The sequence below is a fragment of the Danio aesculapii genome, chromosome 1 (genome assembly GCF_903798145.1).
Source record: "Danio aesculapii chromosome 1, fDanAes4.1, whole genome shotgun sequence".
NCBI classification, from domain to species: domain Eukaryota; kingdom Metazoa; phylum Chordata; class Actinopteri; order Cypriniformes; family Danionidae; genus Danio; species Danio aesculapii.
Window position 1 is genome coordinate 4,438,262 of NC_079435.1, and position 20,917 is coordinate 4,459,178.

The 20,917-nt window shown below is 36.2% G+C and overlaps 2 protein-coding genes across 3 annotated transcripts; both read left to right on the top strand.

Annotated features, from left to right (window-relative positions):
* Positions 1-792: 792 nt before the first annotated feature.
* LOC130230793 (C-type lectin domain family 4 member E-like) lies at positions 793-6,111 on the top strand. Of its 2 annotated transcripts, none has more exons than XM_056460146.1 (5): positions 793-894; positions 3,655-3,759; positions 3,849-3,952; positions 4,030-4,133; positions 5,870-6,111. In XM_056460146.1, exons 1-5 carry the CDS (start codon positions 828-830, stop codon positions 6,000-6,002), a joined length of 513 nt encoding a protein of 170 aa, XP_056316121.1. In that variant the 5' UTR covers positions 793-827; the 3' UTR covers positions 6,003-6,111. The 2 variants fall into 2 exon arrangements, with proteins under 2 accessions (XP_056316121.1, XP_056316048.1); XM_056460073.1 differs by having other exon boundaries at positions 802-894; positions 3,652-3,759.
* Positions 6,112-8,312: 2,201 nt separating this feature from the next.
* asf1bb (anti-silencing function 1Bb histone chaperone) lies at positions 8,313-18,778 on the top strand. Its single transcript, XM_056460268.1, has 4 exons — positions 8,313-8,866; positions 9,959-10,074; positions 10,499-10,675; positions 18,001-18,778. Exons 1-4 carry the CDS (start codon positions 8,758-8,760, stop codon positions 18,190-18,192), a joined length of 594 nt encoding a protein of 197 aa, XP_056316243.1. The 5' UTR covers positions 8,313-8,757; the 3' UTR covers positions 18,193-18,778.
* Positions 18,779-20,917: the final 2,139 nt, after the last annotated feature.

Below are 20,917 nucleotides of genomic sequence, written 5' to 3' on the forward strand. Positions count from 1 at the left end.
CAAGCTCACGAGGCTTTATTTCCTATTTACGATTTCTGTAGTAAGGAAACGAAATGAGGAAGCACAGATTAGGAAATGAGAAGCACTTTTGATTTCAGAAAATATCGGATTGTTCATACACATTGAACAGTTTATCGGAAAACGAGCTACAACTAACAGGAAAACAACTTAAGATGTTTTTGGCATTATTACATAAAGATATTCCTCCAATCATAGATTAATGAAGTTTTATTGGAAGATACTCAGGCAAACATATTTTTAAATGGTTTTAAATACATTTAATATATATTCCATAACAAAAACAAGGGCAAAAATGTATTAAAAATATTTTACACACACACACACACACATTCATACATATATATATATATATATATATATATATATATATATATAGGTAAAAACTAGCTAAAATTAGAATGTATGGATGTAAAATTAAATATAGCTATATTTTTGGCCATAATGACACAAACATCTGATGGATTTGCAATGGTGGGGAAGATTAAAAAGGGTAAAATTAGGTTTTTTTTGCCACTGACGTAATATTTATAAGTCTTTTCTTGTAATAAAAGTTTAATGTTTTCTAAAGACGAGGGTGATTACTTCTATAACATTATTTGTAGTCCATTGTTTTAGTTCAAAGAAGAAAGAAAATGTTGACTCTGAAACATCTTATGAGCACGTCATTTGTTACCTTATTCTATGATTTTGAAATCAGGTTGGGCATTGAATTCGGATGTGGTTTGTCACTTCCACTATTTTAAAACGCTATTCACTCCTCATTCTGAAGATCATCTCATCTGTGAACACCGTCTTACGAGGACATCATGGAGATAGACACCATTTATCAAAATGTTGAAGAGGCTACACATGAAGGAAAAGCTCAACAAAACAGTAAGCAAATAAAGATTCAGTGTGAAGAAGAGATTGTGTCCGCAGAACAGAAACAGTTGCATACAATCTGAATAATTTTCGCTGAAGAGTAGGTGAATAATTCTGATTGTATAACTGTATAAACATGAAGTTATGTTTCTGTTCATGTTTTTGTTTAGATATTTTATTGTACTAAAATTCAGTATGTGTCATTTTGAAAAGAACCAACCATTTAAAGCCTAAAGGGGTGGATTACAAAAAAGTATATCACATGAAAAAAACAATACTATAGTGACTTATTTTAGTGTTATCGAACCATACTATAGTAAAGCATATTATACTATATATATAGTAGACCATTTTGAGGGATGTAAATAAAAACAATGGTCCCAAAGTATTTCCTGGTTTACATTTTTAATTTCTATAGCTTCAGAGTATCCAAAAAGAGCCGCATATTGATAATTAATCTTATGACAGCTTCATCATTTGGTTATGATTGAATTACCTCTTGTTACAGTTATGAAATAGTTTGACAACAAGCAGGAAATGTTCATGGAGCAATGACATCCCCACATTGAAATGGTCTATATCAGAGATGCCCAAACTAGGGCCCGCTGGCCAAAAATGGCCCACGATAACCTTTGATTTGGCCCACCATGCATTCTAATAAGAGAGGGAGAATGTTTCAATTAAATGGTGTAAGTTTTTAATGATCAGCTTGACATATCTACCTTGTATTTGAAAGATTCCTAGGGAAAAAAATTAGGCATTCAAATTACCAATGAGGACTGGAAAAAGTCTATCAAGGTCATAAATACATGTTCTATTAACTCCAGACATCAAATAATCCAATATAAAGTAGATCATCGGCTTCATTATTCTAGGGTTAAGCTTAATAAATTCTACCGCTCTATGTACTCTAAATGTAACAAATGTGAATCTGCGGAGGGCTCTTTAGGACATCTTTTTTGCTCATGACCAAAACATTTTGAGCTAAATTTTCAACTTCTACTCTGAGGCTTATTCTTGTGGCCTCGCCCCTGATCCAGCAATCGCTGTTTTTGGTTGGTCTGTCTCACATTGTTGGTTTAGTCATCAAATTAAAAAAGCTGTCCAATATGGAATGGTGTTAGATAAAAAAAAATATTCTTTGTTTATGGAAAAAGTCATCAAAACCACTTTTTAAATCCGGGCTTTCAGAATTCTCTACCACTTTCCATTTAGAGAGGCTAAGACACAATCTTTCTGATAACTTTGCCGGCTTCGAAACCACCTGGAAACCCTTTTTTGATTATTTGTCAAATACCCAGGATAGCGGTTTAAAGGTATAAAGCTACGGTCACAACGGGCTTTGTGTGTGCAAAATTCTGTCTTGCGGCGCTGCGAAAAGGGGCGGGATTAAACAAGATGATTAGACATTAAAAAAGTGAGCGATTGCTCCATGCTTTAAAATTCTGTCCAGAGAGGTCATGTTTTGATCCTCAATTGGTCTCACACAGTCAAGTGATGCGATTTTGCAGGTCAGAGTTCACGAAGCTTGAACTTTGCACCGCAGCAACTTTCGAAACTTGACGCATGACCTTGCGTTTCCAGTCTGACGCATTAGCGTGTGTATGAATGGAAGTCTATGGGAGGAAAAGCCCAATGTGACCGCAGCTTTACCCTGTCATCGTCTACAAGATCACCCGATTGCCTGCGCCCACTGGCCTAGATATAGATATGTGTAACATTGTTGACCTGTGTATAATACTGGAGGAAGTGATGTAATAATGGTTTTAAAATATTTATTTTCTGTCTTTTGTCAGTTGCTTATAATTTTTGTTGCTTTTTGTTTTGCTCTGTGTTGCTTCAAGAAAATAAAAATATAATATTCAAAAAATTAAATGGTGTAACCTAATCAGATTTTGTTTAAATGTGAATACTGTCACCCGGCAATGCAGAAAATTTGATGAGCAAATCAAGTCAAAGGCAGATTCTGCTTGACTGTTTTTCCAGCCTGATCTCACGAGAAAACGTAAGTATTTTACGTTTTGACAGTTTAGTGGCTAATTCGTAGGAATTCGTACAAGTTCAGTCGAACGAAATTGTACGATTTTAAAAAGGAGGCGTGGCACCTAACCCCACCCCTAAACCCAACTGTCATTGGCGGATGAGCAAATCGTACTAAATTGTACGAATTAGATCGTACGAATTCCTACGAATTAGCCACTAAATCAAAAAGTTACGAATTGCCGTGAGATTGTGTTGGTTTTTCAACACTGAACTCCACTGTGTTATAAATGGGATTGTTTATGTTTTTATTGCAATAAATTATCATAAATAAAGTTATACTGCATTAGTTAATACAATTTAAAGTAATGTTTTCTATTTATTTTGAAATATTATAAAATTAATAAGGAAATTATCCATGGCAACTTCAATGTAAAATAGTTTGGTGTATTTACCTTTGGCCCACGGCTGTCAATGATAGTTGGTTTTTGGCCCTTCATATGAAAAAAGTTTGGGGACCCCTGGTCTACATCATATTGTAGACACTAGTGAATGCTACAGCAAACTGTAGTATTAACTAGTGAACTGATTAACTAATACTGTGGTATACTTTAGTTTTACTACAGTAAACGGTAATGTATTGTAGTATAAAATACCCTATAGTTGTAGAAAACTAGAGAAACCGATTAACTCAAATATGATTACACACATATAGTATTTTAATGTGAGATAATTTGCAGTGAACTGTTATTAACTGATGTTTGTGTGTTTTGTGTGGGTGTTTGTGAGGAGGATGCAGATGTTTGGTGTTGGCGATGGTGATTCTTGGTATTATTTGTGTAATTCTGCTGGTCTTCGTCACGCTGCAGCACATCCGGGCTGATTCTAATCATCATGGTCAGTGCTAATATGTTTTGTGTCAGTAGCTGCTTATTCTTTTATACATATACAGCTTTGAAAAGTGTGTGAAATTGTGTGTTGTTCAGGTTTGTTTTTCATTTACAATGAGACGAACAGCTGGTCTGAGAGCAGGCAGTTCTGCAGGGATCGTGGTGGTGATCTGATCATTATTAACACTGAAGAGAAGCAGGTGAGTACTTTTGTTTATGTGAGTGTTTGTTATTGAGTGGGAAGAATCACACCTATCCTGCTTATATTTAAACACAGAGGTTCATATCTCCATTTGTCGAGGACTATCTGTGGATCGGTTTGACCGACGTAAAGATCGAGGGCAACATGAAATGGGTGGATAATTCACCACTGAAACAAGGGTAAGTGTTGAAACGTTTAAAAGTTGAGACCATCACAATATTAGGAACACTGACTACAGCGCTTCTAAAAGCAATCATGATGCAGCCACAATCACAAGATATTTCTGTATATATAAAGCAAAAAGTCATCAACGTGAAAAAATACTACAGTAATTAACAGTAAATACTAACTACAGTGGTTCTGAACCATATAGACTGTAAAAGTGATTACTTACCTTTTAATTTTAAGTGTGTAAACCCACTGAAACTGTTAACTTGACAACTTAATTATTATTATTATAGACATACTTAATTTTAATGCAACAGCTTTACTCACTTAAAGTCAACTAATCACTTTTGATGTAGCATAGTAGATGATTTAATCTGTTGTTAATTAATTATATTGCTATGGTACACAACAATTATAGTATAATAAAGAAATGGCCCAATACTGTATACTATAACTAAAGGGTATATTATAATACTACACCACAGTATACTGTAGAAAATAATCAAGTAAACTACATTATTTATCACAGTACATTTCATCAGTTTAGTATTATATACACTCACCGGCTACTTTACTAGGTACACCTTACTAGTACCTGGTTGGACCTCCTTTTGCCTTCAGAACTGTCTTAATACTTTGTGGCATAGATTCAACAAGGTACTAGAAATACTCCTCTGAGATTTTGGTCATGCAGTTACTGCAGATTTGTTGGCTGCACATCCATGATGCGAATCTCCTGTTCCACCACATTCCAAAGGTGCTCTATTGGATTGAGATCTGGTGGCTGTGGAGGCCATTTGAGTACAGTGAACTCGTTGTCATGTTCAAGAAATCAGTCTGAGATGATTCACGTTTTATGACATGGTGCATTATCCTGCTGGAAGTAGCCATCAGAAGATGGGTACACTGTGATCATAAAGGGATGGACAAGGTCAGCAAAAATACTCAGGTAGGCTGTGGCGTTGACACGATGCTCAGTTGGTACTAATGGGCCCAAAGTGGGCCAAGAAAATAACAACCCGCACCATTACACAAACACCAGCAGCCTGGACTGTTGATAGAGGCAGGATGGATCCAGTGGTGAATCGAGTGGTTATTTGAGTTACTGTTGCCTTTCTATCAGCTGGAACCAGTCTGGCCATTCTCCTCTGACCTCTGGCATCAACAAGGCATTTGCGCCCACAGAACCGCTGCTCACTGAATATTTCCTCTTTTTCAGAGCATTCTCTGTAAACCCTAGAGATGTTTGTGTGCAAAAATCCCAGTCGATCAGCAGTTTCTGAAATACTCAGAGCAGCTCGTCTGGCAATAACAAACATGCCATATTCAAAGTCCCTTAAATCACCTTTCTTCCCCATTCTGATGCTCGCTTTGCACTGCAGCAGATTGTCTTGACCATGTCTACCTGCCTAAATGCATTGAGTTGCTGCTATGAGAAATTTGTAACGAGCAGGTGTACCTAATAAAGTGGCCGGTGAGTGTGTATGTAAATATATACACACATACATATGCATATACACACACACATATACAAATACATATATATATATATATATATAATACTACATTATGCTGGAGCATACATTAACAAAGTGTTGTACTTCACTATAGTATGGTTTAAAAACACTACTGCGTTATTTTTTATGTGAGTAATGTTGACTCTTGAAGCACTTGTGATGCTCCTCATTTTATTTTCTGAGTGGATAAAGACTGGGATTGAACTGAAAATCTGACTCATTTTATTCAGGTTTTGGATTGACGGTGAGCCCAACAATCTTGAAGGTGAAAACTGTGTGATTATAGCTCCTGTAGAAAACATCCTGAAGAACTGGAATGATGCCCCATGCACATACAAATTTAAAGCCCTTTGTGAAAAATAGATTTCACCCAGCTTTGCAATGACTTTACATGTATTATTTACTGTATGGGTCATTCTTGTTGTACCTTTTCTGATGTTCCGAAGTATTTCATCGTGTGGGCAATTCTATAAAAGTCATTTTTTTTTGGGGTGGGGGGGTTGGGGGGTTGTGATTAATCATGTACAAAATAAAATGTTTGTATTCACAAGATATAAATGTACGTGTGTGTTGGGCATTGGGCCCATATATAATTTATATACCTTTATATCATTTATAAAAGCCCTGAATGGTTAATTTCATATCTCTACAACAATAATATTGAGGTAAAGTTGCTTCTATAATCACACATTCAGACTTTCTCCTTAATAATATAAATTATAGACAGCGAAAGTATTATTTGCTAATTCTAAATAGTGAAATCATATTAGCAGCCAACGAATATCAAAGTACAACACTGTTCACGGTCATTTAAATAGTGCTAATGTTGATTTAATGTCATATACTTACATGCAATTAAAGACCGAATATTCAAATTAGAGCGGTAAACAATATAGGGAGCGTTAAAATGAACGAATATGCAGATATAAAACCAACTTTACCTCAATAATATTAATTGCTGTAAAAATAACTTGTATGTTATAAAAACGTTTGTCCATAACTCTTGCCTAAAGTTTCTCCCACAACAATACAGGAAATTTTGTAATTTCCCCCACAGAGAACTGAAGAAAACTTCAACCACCAGAATTAATTACCAATTTAACAAAATCTTGTACTCGTGATTTCATTGTGACATGTATTCTTAATATTTACAGTTTATGTAAGGTAACGATGTTAACATTATATAACAGAACTGTTAAGCCTACTATTAATTCTGATATATGACTTTTTAAAAAAATTCAATAAAGTAACTTATGTTTGGAAAGCAAATTATTAAATATATTTGCAATAAGATAATGGAAATAATTCATCAGAGATCATTTTTTCTTTAATTTACTTAAATGTAAAATATTTTCCTATAGGCCTATAGAGTCACACTATTGGGTTAGCTGCGATTTTATATGATAGGTTAATGCTGAGCACTCCGTGGTAGTGAAGTGGTAGGGAACCTATGGCTCTCGAGCCACATGTGACTCTTTGACCAAAATATTTGCCTCTCCAGCTGTCTTCCGTCAATATTATTTTACTGTTTAAAAAAACTATAACCATCACTAAAAATCAGTTTTCTATCGAAAATACAATTACAAGCCCCTTTTTAATTGTAATTTTGTACAGCACAATGAATAACAACTCAGTTAACAATAAAAGGACGTTTTGACCAATGTGTGTTTGTGGCAACATGGATAATTGCGACACCAATAAAGGGCAAACAACTTACTTTTCTATGGTAACTTGTAAATTGTTCTTCTTCAACATGTGATGCTTCATATTTGTTTATTTTTGAGTTGAGCATGGACATAAATTAAGGTTGTTTAATACTATAATATAATATAAAATAATATAACACTATAATATTTTTAGTAATTTGTAGTAATACAGTAGCAAAGGCATTTTTAAAGAGGCATTTTGAGATATACAGTTGAAGTCAGAATTATTCGCCTCTTTTTTTATTTTCTTTTTAAATATTTCCCAAATTATGTTTAACAGAGCAAGGAAATTTTCACAGTATGTCTGATAATATTTTTTCTTCAGGAGAAAGTCTTATTTGCTTTATTTCGGCTAGATATAATTTTTAAAAAACATTTTAAGGTAATTATTAGCCCTTTAAGCAATATTTTTTTCGATATTATTTAACAATGGACTAACTTGCCTAATTACCCTAACCTGCCTAGTTAACCTAATTAACCTAGTTAAGCCTTTAAATGTAACTTTAAGCTGTATAGAAGTGTCTTGAAAAATATCTAGTCAAATATTATTTACTGTCATCATGGCAAAGATAAAATAAATCAGTTGTTAGAAATGAGTTGAAAAAAATCTTCTCTCCGTTAAACAGAAATTGGGGGGGGGGGGGGGGTGAAAATAAACAGGAGGGCTAATAATTCAGGAGGGCTAATAATTATGACTTTAACTGTATTTACATCTAAATGGCTCTTTAAAAAATGCATTTGCTAAAAAAAAAAAAACAGAAATGGCTCTTTGCTGGAAAAAAGGTTCCCTACACCCCTGCCATATATCGTTGTTTTGAGCTCTGTTTAAACATAATCTTATTCTAGCCATTATCACTCGTCTGTTTTAATAAAATGGGCAGTCTACAATGGTCTTGTTTTTATTTCACGACATTTCATTCCCGGGTTTTCATTCTCCAGTCCAGAAGGAAGCAGCAGAGAGCAGGTTTATACCACTGAAGTGACCACAGAAGAAGAGAAGCATCATCACGAGAGCACTTTCTTCTGTCATTCAGTGTCTTTTCATTATTTAGGGAGGTTTTAGCGTCAGGATTCAACGGAAAGAACTGATTTTTAGTCTCTAATTTTGTCATTTCTAACCATGTTTGTGCAAAACCTGCACTAAATGACTTGTTCTTTGAGATGTCCCAGCAGTAAGTAAAATGGATGCATGGCGACCATATGATTAGTTTAAAAAGTATTAAATAACGCGGTTAGCCGAAACTCCCGCTTCTTCACCTGCTCCACTAGAGGATCGTTTTGTCAGTCGGACTTCGGTTTTACACTTACTCCGGATTTACTTCAAATTTACAGTGATTTGGACAGTTTTTGAGCGAGTCTCTCATCCATAAACACAAGGCCAATTTTTGTAGCTGAAAAAGGTGTGAGCCATCATGGCTAAAGTGCAGGTGCTGAATGTGGCTGTTCTGGATAACCCCAGTCCTTTCGGAAACCCGTTTCAGTTCGAGATCACATTTGAGTGTATGGAGGACTTACCTGAAGGTGAGAGGTTTCGAAAATTACCACAATAATACACTATACATCAATTCTTTTGTCAAGTGCAGTGTAAATAATGACATTACCAAGACTTTAGGTGCGTTTTACACTAGCGTTATATCTCCAGTACCAAGAATCACGCTAATATTCGTTTTGATTTCAGCGGGAAATGCCTTTATTGTCGGTTGATAATGTTCACGCGCTTAATATTTTGGCGCCGGCGCGGAGTTCGATGACAGCGCGCGCGGCCGCCCCTCCATCACTGATTAGCCTGATAGTACAACCGGGGCGTGTCCAATGTATATTTGCTGGCTTCGATTGGTTGGATATTGCGTGACGTCACGTGTCGGGAAGCCCTATAGAGATTTTGAGGCAGAACTTGCTTATTTTCAGTACGGCACAGTAGTGTGTACACTTAAAATCCCTTCAAAATAGAATGACGTTATTTTATTAACAAACTCAAGCGAAAATACTTAAAATTAGACTTTTCATCTTTAATTTGTGAGCGTTCAAAGCTAAATTAAAATGTTTTATGTTATTTTTCTTTCTCAGACTTATAAATTATGATTTTTTAGGTACCTAATTACATTTCTGGGTTCCTAAAACGTTCTTTTGGTTTGTTTTTGGTCAAGTTTTCTTGACGGAAAAGAAAGTTTTTAGAACGTCGTAGTATGGTTGCAAAAATAACCATTAGCGAACGTTCTGTATAAGTTATTTTTTGCAAACATAAGAACATTTGAAAAAAATCTATAAAAATAATGTTATTAACATGGTTGATTATAGTTAATATAGTCAATAAAATATAAGTTTAATAATGAATCCTAATATGTTCGGTCAAAACATAATTTTTTAAAATTCAAACTTACTACTTCAAAACCTCATACATTACTCCTTATATCATAATTAAATATGATACCTGCAATACATCAATAATATATGCTTGCTAAATTTGTTCGCCTGCTCATATTTTACTTGTGAACATCACTAGTAGTTCCCATTGTATACAAACTACTTTGTGCACTTGAGATTCGAGTATGTTTCTACTAACCATTATAAACATCCGTTGCTAATATCCCTCTGTTTCTGCCTGTCTCTCAGATCTGGAGTGGAAGATCATCTACGTGGGCTCTGCAGAGAGTGAAGAGTATGATCAGATTCTGGACTCGGTTCTGGTTGGTCCAGTTCCTGCAGGCAGACACATGTTTGTGTTTCAGGTTGGCCAGTTATTTACCCTCATCCAAACCCTCTTAAAATAAAATAAAATAAATTGCAGCGCACTGCCATCTAGAGACGAACTGAGAAAGTACATCAGTAAGGTACATAAATTGCAGTGGAGAGATTTGTTTAAATGTAACATTAATCTAAGTACAATTAAAGTTAGCGTTGCTAGCCGCATAAAGTTTAGATCTATGCTTAAAAGAGTTTGGTTTATCCTAGCTCAAAATGAGGTCGAAGTGGTATCACGATCATTAAAGTTTCGCAATTTGTAACAAACACGTTTTAAATTATTCCTGTAATCGTATCAAGTAAATTCACCTCGTAATTCTCTTCGCAGGAACATCCCTGGTTTATCACTGTGCTCTGATGTTTTAGACGTAATTGAAAGTATCATGTTGTTTTTATGTGTTTGATCGACAGGCGGATGCTCCAAACACAGGGCTGATTCCTGAGAGTGACGCCGTGGGCGTGACCGTTGTGCTGATCACATGCACCTATCGGGGACAGGAATTCATCCGCATTGGTTACTATGTGAACAATGAGTACACAGACCCTGAGCTACGGGAAAACCCACCTGTCAAACCTGACTACACACAGGTCAGATATCACATTTAGACTGCTTTATACACTAATATTGAAGAATGGTTCTTATAAACAGTTAAAAATGGTTTAAAGGGGACCTATCATACAAAATTCACTTTTATAAGAGGTTTAAATGCTATTGTGTGGGAACAGTCTGAGAATATAACCAGCTTCTTATGGTAAAGATTCATTAATTGTAATTTTTATAATCAGACTTGATAAAAACAGTCTGCAGAAACACTTTGATTGACATTCTCCCTTTGTACGTTTCATCAGAGGAGGAAAGCCCCGCCCACTAGTGACCATCTCTCCCTCATTAGCATAGGACGTTAGTCTTGTTTTTGAATTTGCCACAATGCTGACACAAGCATTTGTAGCTCCGCCCTTTTTTGAAAAGACCACAATCTCATTTGAATTTAAAGCGACAGTCACCAAAACGCCACAAATAGGTTCAAAGCCTAAAAGGGTCAGGTTCAGAGAGTTCTAAAACGTTATTTGTGTGGTGTTTTGAGTTGAAACTTCACACACACACAAGGGACATTAGAGACTTATTTTAAATCTTGTAAAAAGGGGTTTAATAGGTCAATTTTAATGGGAAAAAAATGTGTACATTACAATGTGTTCTGTATTTTTAAAGGGCACCTATGGTAAAAAATCTACTTTTCAAGCTGTTTGGACAGCCAAATGTGCATGTATGGTGTATAGACTGTCATATTGGGGTGATATAAACACACCCAGTGCTTTTTTTTTTTTTTTTCAATTTAACAACATAAAAACGGTGGACCAACTGGAGCGGTTTTCAAACCGACCGCAACTTTACGTAGGAGAGCGGTCCCCCCGCAAACCAATATTGATTGACAGGCGCGTCATCATATCCTCAGTTTGTTGATTCACGTCCGCCATTTTCAGCGTGAGTTGAAGCGATATCACTAAAGGAACACGCTAGCTCTATTTTTAGATGCAAGGCTCATTGGGCTCAACACAAGATCAATATTCTCCACATTATCGCTCTAATCGGAATTATTGGTTGTATCTTTAGGTAGGTTTGCAAACATGTGTACTTCTTATTGAGTCTACCTTATACTTCAGTAGTTTGCATTTCTCGCGATCCCAGAAGCTCCCTGTGATCTTAACTAGCATGCGTTTTAGAATTCTTAACAACAGTTTCTATCAGGGTACACTCAAGTCGACGGCTGGGCGCCGCGGACCGCTGCAGAAACCTATGTTTAGAATTCAAAAATGCGTGGCGCGACGATTCGGGACACTTCATGTCTCTGCCGCGCCACAGAGAGTGTCTGGTGTGCCATGTCGTGGCTTCGAGCGGCGCATCCGGTGCCTCAGTCAAAGTTAATTCAGTGTGCGTGGTTATTAGTTTCTGTGTACAAGCTCGGCACTTGAAACTAGCACACAGTTGGCTGTAAAACTGTACAAAGACAAATGATTTTGTACTCTCTGTTTGGTCTGTGTCAGAGTCGTATATGTACGACTGAATGCTGTACCTCTCACTCCAGCTCCTCGCAGTCTGCCTGTCAGACTCTGTTGCAAACGCAGAGTGGGTGAGCTCATGGCCCCGCCCCCTTCTTATGTTGGCGGGAAGCCGAAACTAATCTACATGTCAAGCAACACACCCATAAATCAGCGAACTGTGGACACGCCCCCAACATGACACTTTTTAACACATTATAATAAAAAAATCTGAATTGTGTTTTAAACTGAACCTAAACTGGCACACTCAGAAGAACCATAATATTAATATTAAATCTTAAAAAAAGAGGTCAACTATGTTCCCTTTAATTCCTGAGAAAAAATTGACTATCATACATTTTCGTCATGATCTATAAATAACACCCTCTACAATATTGTTACAATAGTTTATAAAGCAAAAGTCACATATACAACATGAATAATTTGATGACATCATAAAAGACATTTAAGAATCACAGATTAACCCTGAAATAAATCATCTTAAAGATAGTTGATATTATGTAGGTTTTTCTTGATTTAAAATGTTTGATTTATAATCTATAATTATATAACGTCTGACGACGAGCCTGTGTGCTCGAAACGTCACACGCTTTGGTGTTGCCACTTTTATGAATATTTTTGCACTTTTAGTCTATAAACACTCAATTTAAAACAAAATAAGAGCGTGCATGAATAACTCATTTATAATAAACACTTAAAGGGACAGTTCACCCAAAAATTAAATTCTGTCATCTCTTTCTCATCCTCCAATTGATCCAAACCAGTTTGCGTTTCTTTCGTCTATTGAACACTAATGAAGATATATAGATAATACAATTAACGTGCCTTTAAGGGGGGCGGTAACAGCCGTTGGAAGGGCGGGGCGCCCCCCTTTATATAATTGTAGGGGAAACACTGCAAATACTCTAATTCACACACTATGGCCAATTTCGTTTATTCAATTCACCTATAGCGCATGTGTTTGGACTGTAGGGGAAATTCACGACAACATGGGGTGAACATGCAAACTCCACACAGAAATGCCAGCGTGACCCAGCGTGGACTCAAACTAGCGATCTTCTTGCTGTGCTAACCACTGAGCCACCATGTCGCCCAGTATTAAATATAATTTATACGAATATAAACTCTTTAATCATTTCTTTAAGCAGTTTTGATTATGAAAACACCTTATACAAAAAAATCAGCAGTCCAAAACACTTTTTTTTTAACTAAAAAGTTTTTATTAATATCGCAATTCTTTTAATAAACAGCACTTATGTATTTCTGACAAAATTATGATGTTTTTTTTTGTTTGTTTATCTTTATGAATCACTTATTCACCAACATGTTAATCACCCCTGAAGCACTTTTTGTTTTGTTTTTGTTTTATTTTATGCAAGTGTTTGACTCTGGATTAACAAATTTAACAAATTCACAGAGTAAATTGAAATTTAAAGCCACTTTGGCATATTTTACAAGTCATATGACTGCATGATTGATCTACTGCTAATGCATTTCCATATTATGATCTTTTCTACAGAATTGAAATGAAGCAGGGATACCGAAATGAAAGGGAAAGTGAATTTAGACAATACAAGCCAATTAACGCTCAGCACACATTATGCATGTTGGATATTAAGAGTTATTTGTGTAACGCAGATCTGCTGCATTTGAAATGTGGTAATGGCGGTCAGATCAAAGAGGCAGGTGGCTGCCATTTATAGCCCAGGATCGTTTGTAATTCATTAATTCTGCTAAACGATTCTGGCTCTCTGGCGTTGTTTGTGTTGCTGCAGAATCTTGTATTTCCATGATTTCGTTCTGTTAGGAATAGAGGGATGTGCTTGATAAATGCGTTACACTCAATTACTAAGACTTTAACAATAATATATTGATACCTTTTATTATTAGTTAATATTGGATAGTTTTAAAGCACTAATTAATCTGAGTTAAAGGTATTTTTAGCATTTAGAGAAACCTCTTCAATATAAAAATAAATTAAAACAAAAACTTTACTGAATTGTAGTGCTTGTTGTAGTATATATATATATATATATATATATATATATATATATATATATATATATATATATATATATATATATATATATATATATATATATATATATATATATACATATATATATATACATATATATATATATATATATATATATACATATATATATATATGTGTGTATATATGTACACACACACACATTTGATTTTGTTTTGTTTGATTTTGTTTATTTTTGATTTGATTGGACGGTTTGATAATATTGGTTTGCTATTGGTGGATGTCACTTGAGTGACAGGTTGATTCCGCCCACAAGCCAGTAAATACACCAATCACAGAAGAGATGTCATTCAAGAGGGAGGGGAAAAATGTTTGATTATAGTCCATAAACATAACGTCTGATAAAGAGCCGGTGTGCTTGAAACGTCACACTCTTTGGTGTTGCCACTTTTATGAATATTTTTGCACTTTTAGTCTATAAACACTCAATTTAAAACAAAATAAGAGCGTGCATGAATAACTAATTTATAATAAACACTTAAAGGGACAGTTCACCCAAAAATTAAATTCTGTCATCTCTTTCTCATCCTCCAATTGATCCAAACCAGTTTGCGTTTCTTTCGTCTATTGTACAGTAATGAAGATATACTGATGAATACTGTAAAAAAAACAGCCATTGACCTCCATAGTATTTTGGAAACTACAATGAAAACTACAATGAATGTCAATGGTTGTTTGTTTTAAACATTCTTCATAATATTTCCTTATGTATTCAACAGAAGAAACTCAGTTTAGAACCACTTGAATAGGCTCACTTGATTGTATGGCCTGGTGATATTGTTTTGCTATTGGTGGATCTGACATGAGTGACAGGTTGATCCCACCCACAAGCAATTAAATCCACCAATCAGAGCAGAGATTTCATTAAAGTGGGAGGGGAAGACCTTTTGATTATAGACAATAAACTAGGCCTGTCACAATAATCAATACATCGACTTGCCGTGCAAAATTTGTTCATGACCCCAATAATTTTTGGTGTTGCAGTATAGTTTTACAAATTCACACAATAACGTTAAAGCCAATTTAAAAGGACTTTTACATTTAGTTGAACATTTAATCTATAGGACATTTAATAAGATATATAATAGGACATTATAGAATCTTAATAACATTAAGAAATAACATTAACATTGTTAAATAACATTAAAATGTGTGGCTAAGAAATGGCTAACTACAATTTGTTTTTTTTAAGGGTCAAGTTATTTATTTTTTATTAATATTTTTTGCTGGGCCATTAAAAAAGTTAGCATTTAGCCCTAAATAAGTCTGATATTTCATTTATCATGGTCCTAAAAAGGTCTTAAAAATTTTTAATTTGACTTTGTGAAAGCTGCAGAAACCCCGCGTTATAATTATATATTCAGTGGCAAAAAATTATTTCAAAATGACAATAATATCGCTTATCGCAACTATTTTTGTGACAATATATCGCATAACAAAAATTCTTTATTGCAACAGGCCTACTATAAACACACCAAATTTAAAACAAAATAGGGGCGTGAATAACTAAGATATAATAAACACTTAGGACAGTTCACCCAAAAATTACAATTCTCATCACTTCCTCATCCTCTACTTCAGTGGTTCCCAAAGTGGGGGTCGCGAAACAATGAGGAGAGATCGCATGGTGATTTCCAAAAATCTTTTTTTCCTCAATTTCTGTTTAACGGAGAGCAGATATTTTCAACACATTTGTAAACATAATAGTTTTAATATCTCATATGTAATAACTGATTTATTTTATCTTTGCCATGATGACAGTTAATAATATTTGACTTGATATTCTTCAAGACACTTCTATACAGCTTAAAGTGACATTTAAAGGCTTAACTAGGTTAACTAGGCAATTAGGCAAGATATTGTATTACGGTGGTTTGTTCTTGACAGTCGAAAAAAATACAGCTTAAAGGGGCTAATAATTACCTTAAAATGGATTTTAAAAAATTAAAAACTGCTTTTATTCTAGCCAAAATAAAACAAATAAGACTTTCTCCTGAAGAAAAAATATTATCAGACATACTGTGAAAATTTCCTCGCTCTGTTAAACATCATTTAAGAAATATTTACAAAAGAAAAAAGGGAGGCTAATAATTCTGACTTCAACTGTATGTTATTAAACTATTAGAATAACCATATTTTATCCATAACCTTCAGAAGACAAAAACAGTATTTAATAGTTACATAAAAACAACATGCAAATAAAAAGCCATCAGCCTTTCAATTCTTTATCCACTGAATTGTGACCCCTGGGGATATTACACTAGATGAATGACACAGCAATAGTGTTAGTTGCAGCAGATTGATTGTACGGCACAATGTTAAACTTGGACATCTTTACGGCACTCACGTACATTAAAAATAAAGGCCAAGACTGTACATAGAGGACGTTCTCCAAGTGGTGGTCTCCAAAATTAAACCAAGAATAGTCTTGTGCTGTAAATATTGCCCACAATTCTCATTACGTGAGGTTAAAATTAAATTAAACAACTATAAAAAATGATATGGTTGTTAGACTGTTGTACTTTTCTTATGTTGTCAATAAGCTCCTTTATATAGTTCCTACTTTTGTGTATGCACCATTTTGTGCAATGTTTGCATTTTTTAAAGATTGGCTGTCAGCTCGGCTTTGACTTGGAGAGTGGAAGTAAAGGACTGAACATGGAAACTGTAAAGCCTAATTTAACCCAATGCGTGAATGTGTGGACGTATAGTAGGAGCAAATACAAGCACCAGATGTGTGTCTAATATAAAATAATATATTTATTCTATTTTTCTTCTTCCCCCTTTTCAAATGCCGATCATTTGATGCGCTTTGCACCACTCTCTGTATTATGCTGCCTGACTGCCTGTCTGGGTTTCAACTAGGTCCGCTAAATGACGTCATGGGGGCGGGTAACTTGACTTTTCATTGTTACAGCTGCGTGGCTCGTGCTCAAACCAAACTAAGATCAGCGCGTTTTGAACGAAGATCGGTGCAGTTTTTCAAATGGCAGGTTTTTACGTCCTTCATACATGCTGAGAGATCGAGTTTATCGACTTGATAAGGGAATAAGTCTTGACAATCCACACAGACGTGACTTAGTAAAGCATGAAGTCATGTAGGATTTTACTTGTTGCATTAGTCTAAATGTGAATCCCCTCATCAGGCAGCGCTAGAGAGTGGACCAAAGCACGTTTGATCCAAAGGTATTAACAAAAGAAAAATACACAACTTAAGTGCTTGTATTTGTTGTATTTGCACCAGCTCTGCGATGCATGCCCAAGACTTCATGCATTGGGTTAAATTAGGCTGTCCAGTCTCTGTGTTCAGTCCGTCACTGATTGAAACCCAGTCAGGCAGAGTAATACAAGGAGGGAACCAAAGCGCATTGGTGCAATAATAATGTATTTAATATTTTTATTTTAAAAATTGCAATACCTCGATTTAATATAAAATTAAATTGTCTTAAAACGGAAATTCGAATTAATCGAAAAAATCCACCAAGCCCTATTTTCGTCTATTGAACACTAATGAAGATATACTGAAGAATGCTGGGGAAAAAAACAGCCATTGACCGCCATTGTATTTTTGTTTCTTCTTTGGATGTCTATGGCTGTTTTTTTAGCATTCTTCGTAATATAAAGAAGAAAAAGTGAGCAAATAATGAGTAAATTTTCATTTTTTGGGGTGAACAATCCCTTTGGGTTTTCCATAATTAAAAAAAATTGATTGATTTTATTACTTGAATCTTTAAGTGTCACATTTTAAACCCTAAACCATTAAAATGACTCGTCTTTTTCTTATCGATTCTCATTCCAGCTGCAAAGAAACATCTTGGCTTCAAACCCCCGAGTGACGCGCTTCCACATCAACTGGGAAGCCACGATGGACAAGATGGAAGACTCTGAGAATGTAGACCCCGCCCCCAACGCCATGCTCCCGCCCACATGCATGCCTGGCAAAGCCCCGCCCCTCGGACTCATGCCGGACAACTCAATGGACTGTTTATAGTAGAGTTCAGCAAAGCACAACACCTCAGACATACATGTGTTATCTTGTGTTTATACTAGACTCACACTCACACACTCTGGCACTTACTGCTGTTGTGGGACTCGCAGACAGTGTTCAAAACCTGCCGCACCAGCAGACATGGACTGTTTTCTTCAATTTTGACTAATATCTCACAAAAACATGTTCAGGTCACATTTTTCCATCAAATTGAGGAAGAATTTAGGATTTTTTTCCTCAAATTTGTTATTTATTTTTTAATGTACGGAAGTATCGATAAAATAATCGGCAGTAATGATGGGAATTACGCTAAAGCTAAAAATAAAGTGTGACTCTGACATGTTTTTGGGGTTTTTTGGAGGAGATTTATGCTGCAATATGGTACAAAGTAATCAGAAGTATTTTCTCTGGGAGTATTTCACTTGGAAATGATTCAACATTTGGAAGTCATCACAATTCTAGCTGTTTTTGTGAGATTATTTTTGTTCATTTTAATCTGAACGCCTGGTTTATATGGGTGCTTTTGTTGCCTTCTTTCCATGTGCCGTTTGTTTAGGTTTAATAAATATTAACTTTTGTCTTTGTAGAACTCTGTCCATCTTCTGCCTCTTTTATATGGACACACGCACAAATACACCCTCAGTGTGTGTCCTTTTATGATGTTGCTAAGCAACGACTATTAGATATGGCACTTTGGGCTGCTCCACCTTTGATCTGCACATCACATCAGACAACTGCTTTTCCTTTCATCCCTCCATCACTCCCTCTGCTCTCATCCCATAGTTTCATTCGCTTCCCTCTATTCTCTGTCCTGTGATGTGAGTCTGGAAATATGCACAGAGAACGACACGCATGTGCTGAAGCTGAGAGTCAGGTGGTCAGTTCAGTTCATCTTTATTTCTCTAGCGCTTTTACAATGTAGATTGTGTCAAAGCAGCTGAACAGAAGTTTTAGGAGACTGAAACTGAAAGTTTTCAGAGTTCAGTTCAGTGTGGGTTTATTTTCACTGCTGAGAGTCCAAACACTGAAGAGCAAATCCATCGATGCGAAGCTCCACAAATGCCAACCAAGCAAGCCACTAGCGACAATGGCGAGGAACTAACTTGACCAACTGACGAAAGTGAAGGAAAAAACCTCGACAGAAACCAGGCTCAGTTCCCTACTGAAAAAACCAGCCTAGACTGGTTTTAGCTGGTTGACCAGCCTGGTTATAGAGGGGTTTTGGCCATTTCCAGGCTGGTTTCCAGCCATTTCCAGCCTGGTCTTAGTTGGTCAAGCTGGAAATGACCAGCTAAAACCAGCTTGACCAGTCTACCCAGGCTGTCCAGCTTAAACCAGGCTGGTCAAGCTGTTATAGCTGGATTTAGCTGGTCATTTTCCAGCCTGACCAGCTAAGACTAGGCTGGAAATGGCCAAAACCCCTCTAAAACCAGGCTGGTCAACCAGCTAAAACCAGCCAACCAGCCTAGGCTGGTTTAAGCTGGATTTTTCAGCAGGGTTGTGCATGACCATTTCTCCTTTGGTCAAACTTCTTGTGCAGAGCTGCAGTCTAGGCGCCGGAAAACGCTGGACGTCCCTCTTGGAGAAGCTGCAGGTGTGAGTAGGTCACCGGCGGGTGATCGGGCTTGCCCACGAGATCAATGCGGAGACTCGTCTGTCACTGGGTCTTTCAGATTAACCCTTGTGTATTGTTCAAATTGCCTACCCTTTGGTGATGTTGGGGGCTGTTTTTGCCCCATTGACTTCCATTATAATCACCTTTTTTAATTTCAAAGCCATGACAGCATGTAATCATGCATTCTTGATTGTTGCTGGTTTTCCCTGTTGGGAAGAGGTAGTTTGCAATTTGACGTCAGTTGGCAGAATTAACTCTTTAGATAGACCTGAGAAAAAAGTTTTGCTTTTATATGGAGTAAAACAGCAGATTATAGTGTACATGCAGAAATACACTTACTATGTTTACTGTGTTCTGAATGCTGAGGGGCTTATTTGGATAATCTCAGACATATCAAGGTATGTCAATAAAAAGACAATCCAGTAACTGACCCTAAACAGTGACAAATAACATTACTTTGGTGCTAGCGTGCTCACCCAAAAATGAAAGTTTAATCACTAATTACCCACAGGTTTGTGACAAGTGAAGGGTGAGTACGACAGATTTTTATTGGTTTGTTTTGTGTGAACGAACCCTTTAAATGAACAGTAGAATGTGTAATATACACTCAGCGGCCACTTTATTAGGTACACCTTTCCAACTGCTCGTTAACGCAAATTCCTAATCAGCCAATTATATGGCAGCAACTCAATGCATTTAGGCATGTAGACATGGTCAAGATGATCTGCTGCAGTTCAAACCGAGCATCAGAAAGGTGATTTAAGTGACTTTGAACGTGGCGTGGTTGTTGGTGCCAGACGGGCTGGTCTGAGTATTTCAGAAACTGCTGATCTACTGGGATTTTCACGCACAACCATCTCTAGGGTTTACAGAGAATGGTCCGAAAATTAGAAAATATCCAGTGAGCAGCAGTTCTGTGGGCGCAAATGCCTTGTTTATGTCAGAGGAGAATGGCCAGACTGGTTCCAGCTGATAGAAAGGCAACAGTAACTCAAATAAGCACTCGTTACAACCGAGGTCTGCAGAAGAGCATCTCTGAACGCACAACACGTCCAACCTTGAGGCAGATAGGCTACAACAGCAGAAGACCACACCGGGTGCCACTGCTGTCAG

What these genes read in the sequence shown, in the direction of transcription:
- LOC130230793 (XM_056460073.1), top strand. Translation starts at nt 828, where the DNA reads ATGGAGATAGACACCATTTATCAAAATGTTGAAGAGGCTACACATGAA. An exon ending in GGCTGATTCTAATCATCATG is followed by an intron (nt 3,760 to 3,848) that starts GTCAGTGCTAAT and finishes TGTGTTGTTCAG; the next exon opens with GTTTGTTTTTCATTTACAAT. An exon ending in TTAACACTGAAGAGAAGCAG is followed by an intron (nt 3,953 to 4,029) that starts GTGAGTACTTTT and finishes ATTTAAACACAG; the next exon opens with AGGTTCATATCTCCATTTGT.
- asf1bb (XM_056460268.1), top strand. Translation starts at nt 8,758, where the DNA reads ATGGCTAAAGTGCAGGTGCTGAATGTGGCTGTTCTGGATAACCCCAGT. An exon ending in GACACATGTTTGTGTTTCAG is followed by an intron (nt 10,075 to 10,498) that starts GTTGGCCAGTTA and finishes TTTGATCGACAG; the next exon opens with GCGGATGCTCCAAACACAGG. An exon ending in TCAAACCTGACTACACACAG is followed by an intron (nt 10,676 to 18,000) that starts GTCAGATATCAC and finishes TTCTCATTCCAG; the next exon opens with CTGCAAAGAAACATCTTGGC.